Raw genomic sequence first — 19,158 nt, 5'->3', positions numbered from 1 at the left:
CCTTAGTTCACATACTCTGCTTCAGCCTTTTTATAGCTTCCCTGAGTGCAAGGGGAGTATGAGCTCATGCTCTGACCTCCTTTAATTGCCTGGTTACCTCTGAAATGAGCCCAAGAGCTGATTTTGGCTCACAGGCCTCCTGGAAGGCACCAGGATGGGTGTGGAGGGAAGCAGCATGGCTGAGCAGTCCCACGCCAGCAGGTCGGATCCCGCTGTGGCACCGGTGAGCAGGAGGGGAAGGGTGTAAAGCCCAGTGGGTCCCCATCCCCCTGGCAGTGTGGAGTGCCTGAGGGCAGCACCACCAAGCCTGGGTCCTGGGGTGCTCTTATCATTGGTGCTAAACTAGCCCACCCTGCTAAGGCACCTGGCATGGCTGAATCCAGCTCCACATCCTTGTAGCACCTCAAAGCAGCTCCCTGTGCCCTCCTGCCATCCAGAAGAGGTGGCAAGGCTCAGGGGTGGGAGTTGGGGTGCTGGGCAACAAGCCTGCTCAGCAAAAGGCAGAGCCCCTGGCAGACTTCTGGGTGCCTCTGACCCCATGAGCTCACCCTTCTCTTTTGCTCCCTTTCTCCATGTCCTGTTTGTCCCAAGCAGCTGCTTGGACAGGCTGCATGTGGCCTCCTGCCCTGGCCCTTCACCAGCACAGAGCCACCATTCACAATCCCCCAGCTCAGCCCGAGGTCACCATTCCTGCATATTTATTTTTACTTTTCTGCAAAATCATCCCCCTTGGCTCTCTGGATCCCCTTTTGTCTCCCACGAGACTCCCAGACCTCGCGTCACGAGCTGGCCTGCTGCGAGAGGAGCCCGCCTGTCTGGGGCAACAGCAGCCCTCAGCGGGTGGAGAGGATGCTCTGGCTGCAGTGCTGGTCCCGACGGGACACCCGGGACGTCACCCGGATGCTGGGGTGGAGGGAGGCTCAGGGTCATGAGCCCAGCATTGGGGACAGTCTCTGGGGCTGAGCTCCTGCTGGGAGATTTGTCACTTATGGCAATGTCCCTGCACCCAGGGTCCTCATCTGTGGGCACAGCTGCTCGCCGTGCCCCACATGGCTCCTGTGTTATTAGCTCGTTATTAGCTGCGTTATTAGCTCTGAGGTCCCCAGGTGTTCCTGGCTGCCTTGGTTTTGCTGCAGAGGTCAGGGCTGGCCTCAGCGGTGACCCCCGCTGGCAGAGAGCCCTCCCGGCTCTGGGAACAGCCAGGACCGGGTCACGCCGACGCTGCAGCTGGAAAAACTACAGCGGCAGAGCCCCCACGTGTCCCTGCTGTATTTTCAGATGCTGCTGGATCAAAGGTTGTCAGGGGCTGGCAGGTGACAGTGAGCAGCGCCAGGCTGGCAGCCATCCCGCACCTGGAGCAGGCAAGAGCTGCATCTGGACACTGATAGAATTTCAGTGAGCTCTGGGTGAAGTCCCTGCGGGTCTGAGGGCAACCACGGTGGCCACAGGTCGGTCAGAGCCCTGTCCTGTTATTGGCACTGAACTTGTCCCGGCTAGAAATGGAGAAGGGGAGGTTTTATTTCTGGATGTGGACTTCCCTTTTCCAATTTCTCCCAAAACCAGCTGGGTCACTCTCGTTTTTCTTGCCCAGTCTCCTGGGTTTTCCCCTGTGTTTCCCCAGCAGTGTTTGCCAGCCCACAGCTCTGCCCTGTGCCTGGCAGCTGCCATGCTCCTGGCACATGCTGCCCGGGTCCCTGGGGAATTCCTGGGGTGATTGTGGCACTGTGGGAAATGGATGCAGCTGGATTTTCCTGGAGAAGGAAAAAGGGCCTGAGTGTCCCTGCTGGGGATGGAGCAAAGTCACAGCTGATCCCCCAGCCCCAGAACATGACTGCAGGGTGGTTTGGGCCATTGCATCACACAGGAGATGCAGAAAGAGCTGTGGGCAGGATTGGGAACTGCTTGCACGCGCTGGGGAGCGTGTGAGACCAGCAGCAGCCCTGGCCTGGGGAGCAGTGGGAGGCCTGGGTACAGCAAGGAGTGGGTCCTGACCCATGGGGTCAGCACAGGAGAGGGACCTCCTGCAGCTCCCTGCCCTCCTATCTGATGTTGGCCCTTTCCTGCATGTCCAGCAGCCCTGGGTGGACCAGTCCTTGTCCCACAGATCTGCCCATCAGTTGAAGCTCTTTCCCCTCTGAAGGGTCAGGTCCAGTCAGGCAGGGCAGGATTTCACACTCAATTCCTTGCTGTCATCCCAGCATGAAGCACTTCCAGGACCAGCCTGCCTATGGAGCATTAGCTGTGGTTTCAGCTGCTCCTTGCCAAACACAAGTGCTTGGTCAGGGTTTGTGCTGTTTTAAGGGGTTTTACAGTTCAAAATTTGCTCAAACCATGAAAGAAGTCTTTCTGGTTTTGCTTCCTCTCTGTGCTATTCCCTATAGAATTTCATTTCTTCTAATGGAAGAGGTTCTGGTTCCTCAATGCTCGTCCTGAATGTCTTAAATATTGTTTTGAAACAGCACTGCTGACATGTGGTGTCACATCTTGTGTGATGTCCTTGCAGAGAAGCTTGTCCTCTGCACTGAGCAAGACCCAGTGAAGTGTTGACAATAGGCAAGGTCATGGCACTGTGGAGGCTGGAAGGGGAGATTTGGCTTTTAGCCTTCTCCTCTGCTCTTGGCTGCTTCTTTCTGGGCAAAATGAGCTCTGCCCATGGGCTTCTGCCCCAGGGATGGATTTGGGCTGGCACTAACTGGAGGATCACAACCCATGGATGCTGCTTGAGTGCCCACGGGACATGGCTCTTCCCTGGGCTGTTTGTTCTGCTCCAGCAGCACCAGAAACACTGGGTTGCTGTGTCCTTGTTCTCCTGTCCTGGGTCTGAGACCTCCATCCATCCTCCAAGTGCCAGGTTCCTCCAGTGCAGACACCCAGGACCCTGCTCACCCTGTCCCTTGGGCCTTGCTGTGGCCATACCAGGGGCTGTGCTTGAACAACAGCTGTATTTCACAACTGTGTGGTTCAGGGATGTTGCCTCTGGCAGCCAGGACTTCCCTGGATCCAACGTGAAATCTGCCTGCATCAGCTGCTGTGGGTTTCCTGTGCCTGGTCCTGCCTCTTCCCCAACGGGAAATGAAAATAACTTCAATAATTTCTTCTTCCCTCACCTCTGTCCTGGGGCTTGCAGGGAGGGTTTTGCAACCAAGGGGTGCTCCCTGCTTGAACCCAGCTCCCACACCTGCCTCTAGCTCAAGAGCTGTGGCATGTCAAGGCCCAGGTGTTTTGCCTCTGTGGCTTGTTTCAGTGGCTGGAGGTCTCCTCCCGTAGCCTCCTGCATGACAGAGTCTGTGTTGGGAGCTGGAGGCACAGGGCACCCCCCAGTCCATCCCTTTTTCTAGCCCTGTGGGTGTGGGGGGGCTCTGGGGTCTGCTCACATGTGGTGAGAAGCCCTAATGTGGTTTCTTCAGCCCCCACTGTGACCCAAGGCTGCTCTGGGTACCACTAGTACCTTTGTTGCTGTCTGTGGAAGCACCAGCAGGTGCCCAGGAGCAGAGCAGAGCCCCCTGCTCTGGGCGGGGGGCAGCAGGGCTGGCAGGTGGCTCAGGGGCACCCCGGGCTGTTCCCAGCCTTTGCCCGGCCAAGGCAGAGCCGAGCCCGGGCCCAGAGAGCAGCTGCTGCCGGCAGGGGCGGTTTGTGCCTGATGCAGAGCTGGGAGCGGAGCCTTTGCCTCCCGGCTTTTGGCAGCCCTTCCCTGCCCCACGGGAGTGGCCGGGTGTGCCGCTGGTGCGGGGCGCCGGGCCGGGCAGGGCAGCACCGGGCCGGGCAGCACCGGGCAGGGCAGCACCGGGCAGGGCAGCACCGGGCCGGGCAGTGCTGCGCTGACCCAGCACCCGGCCCCGCGGCGGGGGCTCCGCGCACCTCCCCCGCCCGCGGTTCCGCTTCGGGCAGGGATATAAGGGCGGCGAGTGGCGGGGGAGCCGGGCGGGGCGGCACCGCGGGGCAGCGCGATGCGGGCGCGGAGCCTGGCAGCGACCTGCGGGGCGCTGGCGTTGTGCCTGGTCCTCAGCGCGGCCACCAACCCCGGCTTCGTGGTGAGGATCACCCAGGCTGGCCTGGACTACGGTGGGTTCGGATTTCCCTCCCTGCAGGTGTGGTGGTGGCCAAGGTGTGGAGTTGGGCGCTTGCTCAGGGAGCACAGGGTCCTGGGGCAAGATGAGGGGAGCCTCAGCTGTGGGTGCTGAGAGCCCCATGGCCTGGGGCTTCCCACTGATGCACCTGTCTGCACAGCGGGAGGGTCCTGATCCCATGACAGGTATCCAGGCAGCTGAGCTGTGAACCCTGGAGGAGGGAGCTGCAGAGGAGAGGAGGTGGGAGCTGCCGGGAGATGGAGTGACGGAGATGACAGTGATGGACGTGGATGGGCCCTGCACTGGTTTTATGGCAGCAGGAAGAGCCTGGTTGTGCTTTTAGGGATGAAAATACACTGTGAGAGCAGCTCATTTACTCAGCAGCTCTGCTAGCCACAGGAGAGGAGGACGTGACACCCCTTCCCAGAGGGATGCAGGGGTGCAGCACCCACTTGTGCCATGCTGCTCCATCCAGCTCTGCCCGCTGGCCCTGGGGATGGAGCGCCGTGTGCCCAGGACCTCCCGCACAGTGTCCAGGACCTGTCCCTCCTTTCCGTGCTTGGCCACCTCCCTCTCCTGGGGCTTGCAGGCTGGCAGACTGGCATGTTTGTGTATGCTCGCAGGGCTCTGTGCACCCAGATTAGCTTTAGAGATAGCCTGGGAGGTGGAAAGCAGCCAGGGCATCACCAGAGGTTTCCTTTAACCCTTTCACTGTGTGCCCATGCTCCCCACTCCCATGGGAAGCCCATGGCCCTGATTCTCTCCCTCTGTCCTTGCAGCCCATCAGCATGGGATCACAATCCTGGAGAAGGAGCTGATCCAGCTAAAGCTGCCAGACATCTCGGGTGACTTTCGCCTTCGGCAAGTGGGGAAGGTGAACTATGAGCTCTCCAGGTGAGCCCTGCCAGTGCTGCAGAGCCTCTTGCTGGCCCCTGTCCCAGGGAGGGGGAGACAGGGAGCCCCTGCAGCAATAAGGACCATCTTGTCCCCTCCACAGCTCCCTGAGATGTTGGCCCTGTCCTCAGTGCAAGCAAAGATGTTCCTGCTTTGGGCAAAAGGAGGGAAAGGGAGGCAGGGTGAGGGCACTCTGGGGTGCAGGTGGATTTTGCACAGTGGAGGTGGCCTTGCCTATAGGAGCAGGGCACCTGTCCCCACCAGCTCCTTGCTGCCCCGTGGCACCTCTGCACTGGGTGTGGAGCTGCTGTCTGGGTGGCTGCAGGGACCACGGTTCCAAGGCACTGCTTTGCTCCATGCATCCCAGCCAGACACCACCTTGTAACAGCAGGACAGGAGCTGGGGATGCTGCCAGGATGGTGGTCTCAGTCCCTCCCTCCCCAGCCATGTACCCAGGGTTGAGGCACTCCTGTAATGTGACTTTTCTTATTTGTTACGTATTTATTTTTAGATTGGACCTTCACAGTTTCCACTTGCCGTACTCGCGGATTTCCCTGGTCCCCAACGTGGGCTTGCAGGTCTCCATCTCCAACGCCTTCGCCAGCATCAACGGGAACTGGCGGGTGAAGTTATACTTCATGTGCGTGCCCACTTCCCCCTCTCTGGCTCTGAACAGGGTTTTTTCTCCTCTCCCTTGTGCCTGGGGCAATATTGCTTTGCTTTCTCTGGATGCTCATTACAAGGGACAGCCTGAGCTAGACAGATCCATCCCAGAGGTGATTTGGGGTCCTCTCATGAGGACTCACCAGTGAGAAATGTCTCTTTCCCATTCTCCTCTCCCTGCAGCCGTGACCACGGATCATTTGACCTGAGGGTGGAGAACATCTATATCAAAATCAACCTGAAGCTGGGCAGGAATGCCTCTGGGAAGCCCACAATTGACACCTCTGACTGCAGCACCCGCGTCTCCAAAGTCTGGGCACACTTTTCGGGCAAGTTTGGGTACGTGACTTCACTGTGAGGGCCTGGAAACGCTGCAAGGACAAAGATGTTGGTGTAGCTGCAGCCCCTTGGAGGCTGCCCATTGTGCCCATAGGCTGTCCTTCCATCAGCTGTCTTGGGACATGCTTCTCATCCAGATGTGCTACTGAATGATCTTAAATCTGGTCTCAATTTGTCCTGTACATTTAGGGAGATGTGAGGCAGGCACTAAAGCTGCATGCATGTGGTTTACAGGCAGGTCTGTTTGCAAATGTGAGCCCTGATGCAAAGCTCAGCACCAAACTGGTGCAGAAGTGCTGCTCCCCAGTAATCCACAGTCTCCAGTGTCTCCTGTTCCTGGCAAGTACTTTGCAGCAGCCTCAGAGCTAACAAAGGACTCCTCTCTGTTCCCTGCAGATGGCTTTACAACCTCTTCTATAGTGCTGTTGAGTCCAGATTCCGAAAGATCTTGGAGGGCAAGGTAGGTGAGCAAAGGACAGCAGAGGCCGGGGTGTTGGTGGGGGTCTTTAACCCCCCCTTGCAGCTGCTGGGCTGGGAGGATTGGAGCACACAAAGGGTTTAACCAGAGCCAGAGCACACGGGTGTGGTGCTGATCTGGGGAGAACCAGAGCAACAGGCACCACTAACTGCTGGCTCCAAAGCCCTGTGTGGCTCAGGCTGAATCAAAACCCGCAGCCTTTGCCAAAGCTCAGTGTAATTGGTTCCTAATTAACAAAGACTTTTCTTTCCATGTGGTCAGTTAATTATTTCTTATGCCTTGGCCAAACTCTCTGTAACAGAGGAAGGCTGATCAGAGCTGTCCTCTGCAGGGCTGTGCTCCTCTCTGCTGTGGGGAGCACTGGGGGAGAAATTCTCCTTTCTGGATGTCAGGGACTCACTGTCCAGTGTTACCGGGGTACGCCGAGGGGCCCCGGTACCGGCTGCCCGGTACAAAAGCCTCCGTGCAGGAGACCTGCAACAAGACATGGAAACAAGCTGTTAGCACTAATTACTACAAGGCTAACTGGCACGAGTTACAGGCTCCCTGGATGTGAACCTTGCTCAGGAAGGAGGCAGTTGGAGAACAGGCAAATCCCTCTCCTGCAGCACAGCCCACCCTGCCTGGGCACTATTCCTGATGTGTGGTGGCTTTCCCAAGGCCCGGGGGAGCCCTGGCAGCAGATGGGCTGGCAGCAGGACCAGAGCCAGGGCTCTAAGGCTCTTTCTGCTGTGTTCCTTCTGGGAAGGAGGGCAGCTCTGGGACCCAGGGGTGTCCCTGCTCCTCCCACAGGGGGTCCAGGCCCCCTTTGAACAACACACAATTCTGTCTCTTCTCCACGTGTGAGATGGCACCCGGGTGATGTCTCAGCTCTGCTGCCTTTCTCCCCCCAGGTCTGTGATATTGTGGACAGCTCAGTGCGCCGCGAGCTCCAGCCTTACCTCTGGACCCTGCCAGGTACCAGGCAGGGGCTGCACGGGGCTTTGGGAGAGTTTCTACCTTGCATTTTCCAGCCATGAGGACAGTGTCTTAACCTTGTGACCACTCCCCATTGCCTTGTATTTCTGCACCCAGGCTGGGAGCTGGGGAACACTGTATCAGCAGGGACTTGTCACCCCATGTCTGGCTGGGGAAAGGGGCAGCACAGACTGTGCATCACATGTAGCCCCCAATGAGCTGCTGGTGGCATGTGCTGCCCTAGCCAGGGGACCCAGCCTGTCCCTGGGGTCCAGGAGCCAGTCTGCGTGGCTGAGAAACACTCAGGAAGGAAATGGGAAGTGTCATTTTGCTTTGGAACAGAAGCAAACACACGTGAAGCTGGTACTGAGCTGTTCCACTGGGAAGCCCGGGCATGGCAGTGCCTGGATGTCAGCCCAGGCAATCTGCTCCTGCCTTCCCTGTGCCATCCCCCTCTCACTCATCTGTCTGTCCCACGTTTTACAGTCACATCCAAGATAGATGACAAGGTTGGGATTGATTACGCCTTGGTGGCACCCCCAACTGCTACTGCCCAGTCCCTGGACGTGGACCTGAAGGTGAGAGGCTGCCCTGGGAAAGCCTGAGTTGGCTGATTCCATTGCTGGGTGGTACAGAGGGTCTTTGCCAGCACAGCTCAGCGGGTGAGTCCCACCACCTCTGCTCTGCTTCATCTCTTCCCCTCCTCCCAGGGTGAATTCTTCTCCCTGGCCCACCGCTCTGCTGTCCCCTTCTCTCCGCTGCCACTGGCCCTGCCCCCAGACCATGACCGCATGGTTTACTTTGGGGCCTCCAGCTACTTCTTCAACACCGCTGGCTTCGTCTACCACAAAGACGGGCTGCTGGTCTTCGAGATCACAGACTCAGTGGTGAGCAGCACAGGAGGGACAGGGCTGTCCCCTGCCTCTGGCAGTGGCTTCTATTTGCAGAGGGGCTCTGGTGACAGCCAGTGGTCTCAGGGGGCTCCCCCAGCTCCTCAGTGAGCTGCCTGGGGGCTGCGGGATGGGGCTGCCTCTCATGGCAGCCTGGGGGCTGGAGGGCTGAGCTCACCATGGGCTCAGCTGTGCCGTAACAGCCCCAGTGTGACTGTTCTCTCCCCACAGATCCCAAAGGATGTTGAGTTCCACTTGACCACCTCCACCTTCTCAGCCTTCATTCCCCAGGTGAGTGGTCCAACCCTGCCTCCCTGTAGCTCCTGTACACAGCCCAGGTCTGCTCTGAGCAAGGTGGTCTTCCCCAGGAGTGGTAGCTTGTGCTGCTACCTCTACCCTCTCCTGCCCCTCTGCAGCTAGAGGAGATGTACCCCAACGCCTCCGTGAAGCTCCGGCTGTCCGCGCCCTCCGCCCCGTTCCTGAGCATCGGGCCAGGGGGCCTCTCACTCACGCCTGTCGTGGATATCCAGGCTTATGCCATCCTTCCCGACACCCGCCTGGCTCCTCTCTTCCTCCTCAGCCTGGTGAGTCTGGGCACAACCTGCCGTGGTGGCACCTGCCACCGCTGAGCACCCCCTGCATCTCCGTGGGGCAGGGATGCACTGAGGTGTGCACCACCCCCTGCTGCCTCCAGCAGCGCTGAGCCGCTGCTGCCGAGCTCCTGCCAGAAGTGCTGGACACCATCTGAAACCAGCCTGGCCCTGGTGCAGTGGGGGTGTCCCCAGCAGGAAAACCCCCCTGCTGACAAATGGCAGGTTCACCCTGCCCTGGCCAGGCAGCAGGACACTCCCCTGGGGTCTGGCTCGGGGGGAGGTGGGGGAGCACTGGAGCTCTGTTCTCTGTCCCCAGACAGGCAACGTGTCTGCTGTCATCAACGTGACATCCAGCCACATCGTTGGGAATCTGACGGTGGGCAGGTAAGGAGGGAGGGCTGGGGGGGGCAGAGGTGAGCAAGGGGATCCCAGGGATGAGGACCTGGTGCAGAGGGGATGAGCTGGGGCTGCAGGGAGCGGGAATGGCATGGCCACGGAAGTGGCACCAAGGAGGGAACCACTCCCTGCATCAGCACAGCCCCCCCAGCATCACCTGTCTCTGTTCAGGATGAAGCTCTCTCTGAAGCATTCAGATGTTGGCACTTTCCAGGTAAGTCTGGACCAGAGCCCCTGAGCATGGAGGCAAGAGCCTGCTTGAGGCCAAGGAGAGGCTCATTTTCCCTTTCTCCCCAACACGGCACCTGGGGGTGCACCCCAGACCCCATGCTGACCCCATGGACACCTCCTGCCTCAGCATGTGAGACTGGGAGAAGACACAGAGCCAGCTGCCATTGCCTCTCCCACCCCTATGCTTCCCACCCCACCAGCATGGCCAGACAAAGCTGCTGGTCTCTGGGGAAGCATGTGCCCATCCCTGCTCCGTATCTCTGTTCTAATTATCCTCCAGCGCCTGGTCACCTGCTCTCCAGCAGGTTAAAACTCTTCTCCTTCCCATCTCTCCACTCCCCAGGTCCGAATGCTGCAGTCCATAATGAACATCTATGCTTCCAACATCCTGCTCCCTCGTCTTAATGGTGAGAACCTGCTGGGGGGAACGGGGGTGCTGGAGCAGTCACTGGCCACATTGCTCCATTTGAGCAGGCCCAGCTCGCCAGTTCAGTCCCTGCTGCCAAGCCTGCTGGGTGACATGTATCCAGCAGTGAACACAATGGAAAAAACGAGCACAACACACATCCTGATGCCTTCCAGACCCTCTCCCCGCCTCACTGCTTCTCATGGCTCCCCAGCAAATGGGGCCAGAGCGGGGCTGGTGGCTGTGGGGGCCCAGGGTGGGTGGCACAGCACAACATGCAGCCCCCAACCCTTCCCTGGAGCTCAGGAGGAACCTCCTCTGCCAACCCTCGGATCAGGGGGACCAAGGAAGGGCGGGGGGAGCAGGTGTCTGCCTGCTTTGTGCTCCCTCTTGCTCCCCTCCCAGCGCAGCCACGTCTGTCTCTTCCAGAGAGGCTGGCTCAGGGTTTCCCGCTGCCGCTGCCCGACAGGATACAGCTCTACAACATCCTCGTGCAGCTTCACCAGGTGAGAGGCGGAGCCCCCCGCCCCGGCCAGAGCCCCTCCTGCCGCTGCCGAGCCCCTCAGCGGGGCGTGCAGGGCTGGGCAGGAGGGTCCGCTCGGCAGAGCTGCCCACCAGAGCCCCCTCCTCCCCCCTGCGCCCTGGCGGGGGGCCGGGTCCTGAGGAGCGGGGGAGAAAGCCACCCTTGTGGGAGGAAGTCCCAGCAGCCTGCCGCGCTGGGATGCTGAGTATTTATGGCGAGGCGTGGCTGTGAAGTGGCCCCAGAGCCCCTTCCAGGGCTAACATTAGTCGCGGGGGTTGGCAGAACCACCGTGCCCGACCCTTCTCCTGCCCCGGGCTGGGCTGGAAAGCGGCTGCCAGGCTCTGCCACAGCCCCGCGCTCTCGCTTTTCCTGCCAGAATTTCCTGCTGCTGGGAGCAGACGTTCACTACCAGCCCCGGGGGTGGAGATAAAGTGACGAGAGGAGCCTCCAGCACCCGTCGTGTCCCCTCCCAGCCGCAGACCCCCGGTTCCGCCGCAGCCTCCCTCACCGCCCGGCGGCAGGAGCAGCCCCGAGGCCGAGCCCCGAGCCCCCCGGCCGGGGCCTCACCCCGCTGGGGTCCCTGAGCCCCGACACCCCCCCCCTCCCCCGGACCCTGCTCTCCCGCCTCCCCTGCGCTGCGGGCGGCGGGTGACAATAAAGGCGGCGGGTGACAATAAAGGCGGCGGGTGACAATAAGGGCGGGAGGTGACAATAAGGGCGGGCGGTGACAATAAGGGCGGGAGGTGACAATAAGTGCGGCCGGTGCCGAGCGGCGATCGCGGAGCTCTCCCCGTCCCAGCCCGCGGTTCTTCCCCGGCCCCTTCGCACCGAGCCGGGCCCGCGGGCTGCCAGGAGCCCCCGGGGCGGGCGGGAAGGCCCGTTTGGGCTGTTTTTACCCTGCGGTGGTGACAAAGCACCGCGGATCATCGTGTTTTCACCGTTATTTCAGATTTCCGCGGTCAGGCCCTGCCCGGGAGCGGGGCGGGCCCGGCGGAACCGCGGAGGCGCGGAACGCAGCGCCGGGGGCGGGAGCGCGGGCGGGACCGGTTTGGCGGCGCACGGCAGGGCCGGCCCTTTAGCCCGCGCCGCTTCTGGCTCCGTCCGTCCCTCAAAGCGCTCCCCCGGCTGTCGCTGCGGTCCCCGGGACCGGCCATGCTGCCCGGCAGGACAGCGCTCCGGGCCGCGCGGCTCCTCCGCTGGGCCGCCCGCCGAGCGCGCTGCGGGGCCGCGCTGCCCGCGGGGCCGGACCTGCGGTACTTCCTGAGAGGGGCCGCGGCGGGGGAGCCGCGGCCTGAGCCGCAGCCGGAGCCTGGCTCTGCCGCCGGCAGCGGGAAAGGTCTGTGGTGCTGCCTCCCCACGCCGCCGCAGCGCTCGGGTGGGCCGTGGCGGTGCTGCCGGGCCGGGGCAGCCGCAGGGGCGGGTGGGGCAGGGGAGCCCCGGGGCTGAGGGTCGCGGTGTGTTCAGGGAGATGATAGGTTGTTTCGGTGCTTTGGGGGCCCAGAAGGTTATTTTTACACTAGAAGGAGCCCAGCTCATGGGCCACGTCCTGCCGGTGTCTCCCCAGGCCGTGAGGGCCCGGGAGGAGGTTGCTCAGGCCTGTCGCTGCAGCCGGGCCGGGGCTGTGAGCCGGGGCCGTGCGTCGGGAGGTCCAGGCTGTGGTGCCCCGGGAGGGGTCTCACGGCACTGACTGCTGCGTCTCAGCCCTAACCCACCCCCAGAGCTGCAGGGTTGGTGTGACACGCTGGGAGGCACTCGGGGTTCCCAGGGGCTGTCTCTGCTGTGGTGTATCCTTTCCCTACGGGCTGCAGGCAGAGGTGGCTTCGTGCCACTTGCCCGGCCCTCCCAGGGCTGGGACTGCGGGTTCCTTCCCGTGGAAAAGGTGGCAGGGACAGTTGTGGGTGGGGGTGCTGGAACAGGCTTTGGTGTCACTGCACTGTTGCAGTGTTCCTGGAGACCTACGGCTGCCAGATGAACGTCAGTGACACCGAGATCGCCTGGGCCATCCTGCAGGAGAGCGGCTACACCAGGACAAGGGAGCTGGAGGAGGTGAGGAGAGGAGCCTGGGCAGCTCCCCTGCGGGCAGGCAGACACCCTGGGCAGTGTCAGGAGTGCAGTCCTGCAAGTTCTGGGAATTTTGCAGGCTGAGTTTTGTGGAGTAAATGAAATCACTTAACATGTGTGAGAGAGCTGTGGGTTGGGTTTTTTCTTTAAACTGCTGGGTTCCCTCAGTGAGAAAGGAACTGGACACAGCAGGATGCTCCTGGCTCATCTTTGAGTTTGCTTTACTGATTAGTGGAGGACTCCACTTGTCTTCTGTCAGTTTCTTGCACTTTTGTTTGTTAAATGACCACATACCTGGACAGACCTTTTTCCCTGGGTAGGTGAGTTTAACAGTCTCCAGGTGTGAGTTCAGGGTGTGAGTACCGACTGTTTGCCTGTTACAGATTCTTCTTCCTTTGTGTTGTTTTCCATGTAGGCAGATGTGATTCTCCTTGTCACCTGTTCTGTGAGGTAAGGAAACTGTCACTGCTGCTTTTGGACAGTTTTAAAGGAATTGCTATTTAAAAACCAAGGCAATAAATGTGTTGTGTGAGGCAAAGGGCCTGCAGATCTGAAACTGCTGTTTAGTTGAGGGTAGAGTTGGCTGATGTACAACGTTAATTGTGCCATGAATTGATTTTCTGTGTAGTGAGGAGTTGTTCTTTGGTGGAGTGAACTCTGTGTTTGCCACAGGCAGTCAGAGACACCCACAGATTTGTGCTTTCATGATTTCTATTTAATATTCTTCTGTCTTCTCTTGAAGCAAGTGTCTCTCTAGTGCAGGGTCTGTACTTCAGAAACGTGGGAAAGACCTTCAGGGGCAGTTTGGGATATCTGGATAGGCTTGTTTGTTCTGAATGCTGATGTGGAATGCTGGTTGTCTCTTGCAAGGCAGCTCACGTTGGCTGGCTAAGGCAGAGCTGTGCTCCAGGAGAGCTTAGTGCCTGGGCTGTTTCTGCAGTGTGGGTGCAGTGGCAGTAGGTAAGACCCAGCCAAGGCAGAATCCACACACCACAAACCGCACTTCCACCCGCCGGCGGATTCATCGGGTGGATGATTCTCTGTCTTCAGTTCTCCTCTTAAAGCACCTGGGCTGCTTCATGTTGGGGGGCTATTAAAGCACAACAATTGGAATAACCACCGTTTTCCTGGCTTCTCCAGGGAGAAGGCAGAGCAGACCATCTGGAATCGCCTGCGGCACCTGAAGGCGCTGAAGGCGCGGCGGCACCGGGGCCGCCCCCCGCTGCGCATCGGGATCCTGGGTAGGGACACAGCCCGGGGGCAGCACCGGCTGCTGGGGGCAGCACCGGCTGCTGGGACACAGCCCAGTGGGAAGCACAGTTGTGCCACATCCCCTTGTGCTGTAGCTCCCTGTCTCCCCCGGTGGCATCGAGCCTTTTCTGCTGGGTGAAGGCAGCCGGTGGGAGGAGTAAGGGGGGTGGGTGCTTCCTGACCAGGATCCTTCTCCTTTGTTGGCAGGGTGCATGGCTGAGAGACTTAAGGAGGAGATCCTGCACAGGGAGAAGCTGGTTGATATCGTGGCAGGCCCTGATGCCTATCGTGACCTGCCCCGGCTGCTGGCTGTGGCCGAGTCTGGCCAGCAAGCTGCCAATGTCCTGCTGTCACTAGATGAGACCTATGCTGACATTCTGCCCGTCCAGACCAGTGCAGGAGGCACCACAGCATTTGTGTGAGTCCCTCGTGTTCCTGTGTGTCTGTGGCTCTGGCTGTGTGCTCTGCAGGGCAGGCCTATCAGTGTCAGCAGCCCCAGAGATGCCAGGCCTGGCTGCACTCAGTTCCAGCAGCCCAGAGGCAGAGTGTGTGTCTGTGTGTGTCGTGCTGCCTCACTGTCTGACTGAGCCCTGGGGACACTGCCCCATGCTCCAGCTGCCTGTGACCTTCCCTGGTTCTCCTTTGGGAATGCTGATTGTCTGAGCGTGATGCTGCATCCAGGGATCTCTGTCCCACTGATGTTTCTGGCTTTCTAAAGTCTGTCTCTCTCATCTTCTGCCTTCTGCTGTGTCCCACACGAGTTTCTTTGGTTTGGTTCTTCTAATCCTCCCTGCATCATAATGTCTGTTGGTTTAGTTTTCATTTGTCCGGTTTTGATAATCAGATTCCCAAATGGGAAACCAGGCTCTGCTCAGCGTGACCATAGAGTACCAAGTCCCCTCTGCAGAAACGGTGCAGGAGGATCTTCCCTCACTGCCAGATCACAGTGCAAGTCTGTGCCTTGTTAGTTTCTTCCCAATTTTCTTGGAAATATGCATGGAAAATTAGGAGGTGTAAGCTTTGGGTGAGCAGAAGTCGGCTCTGCCTGGCAGGGGTGCTGAGCTGGTGCTGCGTGTGCTGCAGGCCCGGGGAGGGGGCTGAGGGCAGTGGTGCTGGGCTGGCTCAGAGCAGGGCAGGGTGCAGCCTTGATGATGCCTCTGGAACCATCGTGGTGTGACCTGTGTGCACTGCACCTCTGGCAGGTCCATCATGCGGGGCTGTGACAACATGTGCAGCTACTGCATCGTGCCCTTCACCCGCGGCCGAGAACGGAGCCGCCCCGTCGCCTCCATCCTGCGGGAAGTGCGGATGCTCTCGGACCAGGTGAGGCTGAGCCACCAGGCCGTGGGGGAAGGATGGTTCTCAGGACACCTCTGAGCAGTGACATGGCCTTTATCTGTGGTGATGAGGGTCCCACAGGGTTCCACCGATTACTTTTTTATTCCCCTTGTAACTCTGGGACAGCCAGGGAGGGGAGGGCTTCCCCTAGAGATGCCCCCTTGAAGTGAGAGCAGAACCATGGCTGCCCCTGGAGCTTCCCCATCCTGACCGAGTTATATTTTTCCCTCTCTGTTTATTTTTGTAGGGAGTGAAGGAAGTGACCCTCTTGGGTCAGAATGTCAACAGCTTCCGAGACCTGTCTGAGGTGCAGTTCCAGGCAGCTCCTGCCCCCAGTCTCAGCCGGGGCTTTACCACGGTCTACAAGGCCAAGCCTGGGGGTTTGCGCTTCGTGCACCTTCTAGACCAAGTCTCCAGAATCAATCCAGAAATGAGGATCCGTTTCACCTCTCCACACCCCAAGGATTTTCCTGATGAGGCAAGTGTAAAATAAACACCTGGACCTTGGTTTGCAGGCAGGCAGGCAGCTCTGAACTGCTCGGCATCATGGGCTGTGCTTCCTTCCCAAAGGGAATGTTGAACCACAGAATGGGAACAGCAGCTTTTGGGAGGGGGAATGTTTGTGCTAAAGCTGGCAGGGTGGCAGTTTGCTTTTACCCTGTGGAAGACTCTTCCCCTCGGCATCCTGGTAAGAGTTGAGCAGTCTGTGATGCTGTCTCCTGGTTGTCCATCACAGGTCCTGCAGCTTATCCACGAGCGACACAACATCTGCAAACAGCTCCACCTCCCAGCCCAGAGTGGGAGCACACGGGTCCTGCAGGCCATGCAGCGAGGGTGAGGGATCACCCTGGGCAGCCCTGCGCTGCCCTCTGGTCAGCCTGCTGGCTTCTCCCCACTCATGAGGTGATTTTCCAGTTCACGAGTCCAGGTGTTGTTCATTGCAGATACACAAGAGAAGCGTATTTAGAGCTCGTGCACCACGTGCGCAGGTGCATCCCAGGTAGGGGCTGCCTTTGGCTTCCTCCAGATCAGCACAGCTCTATCCCTGTCCCGTTCTTGAGGAAACTGTTCCTCTTTTCCTTGAGGGAAGTGTAAAGCTGTGTCTCTGTCACAGGAGTGAGCCTGAGCAGCGATTTCATTGCTGGCTTCTGTGGAGAGACAGAAGAGGATCACCAGCAGACCCTGTCCTTGCTGCGGGAGGTGCGCTACAACGTGGGGTTCCTGTTTGCCTACAGCATGAGACAGGTGAGCAGGGGACCTGGTGGAGAAAGCTCTTGTCTCTGTGTCTCTCCCCTAATTCCTGAGTGCCATTTCTCACAATACGACACACACACAAAAAAAAAGCTATTGGAAATAATACCTAAGGATGTGGTATATTGGTAGATTATTTTTTTTTTTGCTTTCATGCAGCACTTGTAGGGTTTGTGGTTCTTCAAGGGCCACCTTTGTGCTTGAAGGGCTCCCAGCTCCCCTGTGTGAGCACCAGGGTCGATCAGTGATGGGGTGACCTGGTTCTGCAGATGGTCCAGTGTGGTTGCAGTGAAGCAGCCCTGTCTGTGGAGACCTGCCTGCAGGTACATTATTCTGTGCTGATGAGAAATTGTGCTGATGTCGTTGGCTGGAGCCCAGAGACTCTGTCAGTTGAGTCTGGAGGGAAGTGGTGAATTTTTTAAGGTATTTCCATGAGAAGAGCAGTTAGTTGTCAAGTCTCCGTTAGAATGCTCCCTGTAGTGTAAGAAGCTGGCAGGGAAGAGGACAGAAGGTTGGGAAACATAAGGAAGCAAAGGAATACAGATCACCTTTCAGCATGTGGGACTGAAAGTAGCAGAATGCATTGCCTGTCATTGTGGTCAGACAGGCAGCAGACACACCTCACACAGGAGCTGCTCCACACAGCCACGGTGCTCAGAGCATCAAGGCTGGTGCTGCAGGAGGAACATGAGGCAATCGAGGATGTTCCTGGTGCTTTAGTACCTGAAACTTTCTGTGGGGTTGCAGACACAAGCTGTTGTGTGTGGAAAGTTGTTGCTTGGAGAGCAGCTGAGCAGGCTGGGATCAGGGAGGGTTCTGATCTTGGCCTGAGAGCTGCTGTGTCCTGCAGAAGACCCGGGCGTCCCACCGGCTCCAGGACGACGTGCCGGCGGCTGTGAAGCAGAGGCGGCTGGAGGAGCTCGTCGCTGCCTTCCGGGAGGAGGCTGCCCGGGCCAACGGGGCCATGGTGGGCCAGGCCCAGCTGGTGCTGGTGGAGGGGGTGAGTGCCTGCAGCAGAGCTGTCCCTCTCCCCTCTTGCTGGCCCAGAGACTCTTAGGCCCTGCGCAGCCATCATCACCTCTGCCCTCCCTGCCCACTTCCCTGCACGATCCGAGGACTCTGCTTGAGCGCACAGCCTGATTTTTTTTTTCCAGAGCACTGAGCTGAGCTCAGGGGGATGGGGTGGGTTAGAGGCATGTCTCTGAATCAGTGCAGGCTTTAAAAGGTTGGCTTTGGTGTGTGAATGTCAGCACAGCAGCTGTGGCACTGTGTTGCATGGGATGCTCAGCAGCAGGGAATGTTTATTTTAATAGCAGCAATAGTGCTCAGTTAATTCCTGAGGCAGTACAGCCCAGCAGTGGAGCAGAGGTGCTGGGATGCAGTCAGTGTTCCCTGTCCTTTCAGCCCAGCAAGCGCTCTGCCTCCGAGCTGTGCGGTAGGAACGACGGGAACATCAAGGTGATCTTCCCTGATGCTGAGATCCAGGACGCTGCGGGCGGCGGGGAGCTGCTCCGAGCCCAGCCAGGGGACTATGTCCTGGTGAAGGTGACTGTCCACAATTCTTGTTTCCTTGGGCTCTCTTTCTGCCAGGAGAGCCTAAAATTAGAATGGATCTTTCTCAGCTTTTCTGTGCCTGAGGGCTCTTGTGCTGTTTCTTCCAGGTGACCTCTGCCAGCTCCCAGACCTTGAAGGGGGTCCTGCTCTCCCGTACAACCCTGTCCCGCTCTGCAGCTGCTCACTGAGCTGTCCCTGCTGCCAGGGGGCAAAAGCAGCACGTTTTCTCCAGCAAGTAGCAAGGAGGTTTGGTCATGTGGAGATGGGGTAGAAACAGGGAGATGTATGTATATTGAAATATATATATATGTGTGTGTGTATATATATATATAAAAATAATAATAAATTCTGGTTTTTCCTGTTTTGGCAACAACCTGCCCTCCATGGATCTGTGCAAGTTTGTAGGAAAAAGGGATGGATGCTGTGTGTGGCCTGGCCAAACCCAGGTACCTCGTGGTTTTGTGTTTTCCTTGGCTCTGGGGCTCACCCCCCTGCAGTGCTGCTGCCTCTGCTCCCTTCCTCTGGCACAGCCCATCCTGGAATGTATGTCTGCAGAGCAGCTCATTCCTGCTAGCTCAGCTGAATTTAAGAACTGCAAAAACTGGTAGTGCCCAGAAAACACAGCTCCAGAATTGCTGGAGAATGGCAGGAGTACTGCCCAAGGGGATGAGGAACTTGGAGGACATGAAGAGACTGTGGAGATTCTTTCTAAATACGGGTCACCTCCTTATCTGCAAAATGCTTGGAAAGGGTAGGGCAGAATTTGCACCATGCCTCTATGATGGAATGTGGCACCAAACTGTGGCATATAAACCGATGTTAATGTGCAGGAGGGATGCTTAACCTGCAGCATCTGAGGCTCAGGGAATGCAGCCTTACCTTGCACTGGGGGTATCTGGCTCTGTGTGGGAGAGGAAGGGGTTTACCTGTCTCCAGGCCTGAGGGGATGCAGGGTAAGGACTGGCTGCCAGCCTGTTAAAACTTCAGGTGCAGCTTTGTAATCCAGACAGCTGTGGGTGCCCTTTTCTTTGATTGCTAGAGGAGAGAAATGGTCATACCCATGTAAATGGCCAATAACTTCTGTAAGTGCATCTCAGTTCCTTGTTCTTCCCAGCCTGCAGCTAACCCTGGGCACTCTGTGTCACACTCCAGCCTGGGCTGCTAAGTACCTGTAACCTGCACTTGTAAGTAAACTGTCACTGGATAGAGCCTTTTGCAACAAATTATTTTAATAACATGATAGCTATATTGAAAGGGAAGATTCTT

At 58.4% G+C, this 19,158-nt stretch overlaps 2 protein-coding genes across 2 annotated transcripts; both read left to right on the top strand.

Annotated features, from left to right (window-relative positions):
- Positions 1–3,909: 3,909 nt before the first annotated feature.
- Positions 3,910–11,115, top strand: LOC127390887 (bactericidal permeability-increasing protein-like). The gene is made up of 15 exons (XM_051633014.1): positions 3,910–4,062; positions 4,847–4,961; positions 5,473–5,601; positions 5,808–5,963; positions 6,360–6,423; positions 7,335–7,398; positions 7,885–7,976; positions 8,109–8,285; positions 8,520–8,579; positions 8,705–8,872; positions 9,198–9,265; positions 9,449–9,491; positions 9,852–9,915; positions 10,344–10,420; positions 10,814–11,115. Exons 1-15 carry the CDS (start codon positions 3,948–3,950, stop codon positions 10,865–10,867), a joined length of 1,446 nt encoding a protein of 481 aa, XP_051488974.1. The 5' UTR covers positions 3,910–3,947; the 3' UTR covers positions 10,868–11,115.
- Positions 11,116–11,168: 53 nt separating this feature from the next.
- Positions 11,169–18,265, top strand: CDK5RAP1 (CDK5 regulatory subunit associated protein 1). The gene is made up of 13 exons (XM_051633013.1): positions 11,169–11,773; positions 12,380–12,483; positions 12,914–12,948; positions 13,639–13,739; positions 13,957–14,167; positions 14,952–15,072; positions 15,335–15,565; positions 15,824–15,921; positions 16,032–16,087; positions 16,202–16,332; positions 17,189–17,338; positions 17,743–17,883; positions 18,000–18,265. The coding sequence occupies exons 1-13, from the start codon at positions 11,590–11,592 to the stop codon at positions 18,078–18,080; spliced, it is 1,644 nt and encodes a 547-aa protein (XP_051488973.1). The 5' UTR covers positions 11,169–11,589; the 3' UTR covers positions 18,081–18,265.
- The last annotated feature ends 893 nt before the right edge of the window (positions 18,266–19,158 follow it).

The sequence above is a fragment of the Apus apus genome, chromosome 15 (assembly GCF_020740795.1).
Source record: "Apus apus isolate bApuApu2 chromosome 15, bApuApu2.pri.cur, whole genome shotgun sequence".
Taxonomy (NCBI): domain Eukaryota; kingdom Metazoa; phylum Chordata; class Aves; order Apodiformes; family Apodidae; genus Apus; species Apus apus.
The sequence above is the reverse complement of the archived record's forward strand: the minus strand, read 5'-3'. Positions and strand labels throughout refer to the sequence as shown.

What these genes read in the sequence shown, in the direction of transcription:
- CDK5RAP1 (XM_051633013.1), top strand. Translation starts at nt 11,590, where the DNA reads ATGCTGCCCGGCAGGACAGCGCTCCGGGCCGCGCGGCTCCTCCGCTGG. An exon ending in TGCCGCCGGCAGCGGGAAAG is followed by an intron (nt 11,774 to 12,379) that starts GTCTGTGGTGCT and finishes GCACTGTTGCAG; the next exon opens with TGTTCCTGGAGACCTACGGC. An exon ending in CCAAGGATTTTCCTGATGAG is followed by an intron (nt 15,566 to 15,823) that starts GCAAGTGTAAAA and finishes TGTCCATCACAG; the next exon opens with GTCCTGCAGCTTATCCACGA.
- LOC127390887 (XM_051633014.1), top strand. Translation starts at nt 3,948, where the DNA reads ATGCGGGCGCGGAGCCTGGCAGCGACCTGCGGGGCGCTGGCGTTGTGC. An exon ending in CACTTTTCGGGCAAGTTTGG is followed by an intron (nt 5,964 to 6,359) that starts GTACGTGACTTC and finishes TGTTCCCTGCAG; the next exon opens with ATGGCTTTACAACCTCTTCT. An exon ending in TTACCTCTGGACCCTGCCAG is followed by an intron (nt 7,399 to 7,884) that starts GTACCAGGCAGG and finishes CACGTTTTACAG; the next exon opens with TCACATCCAAGATAGATGAC.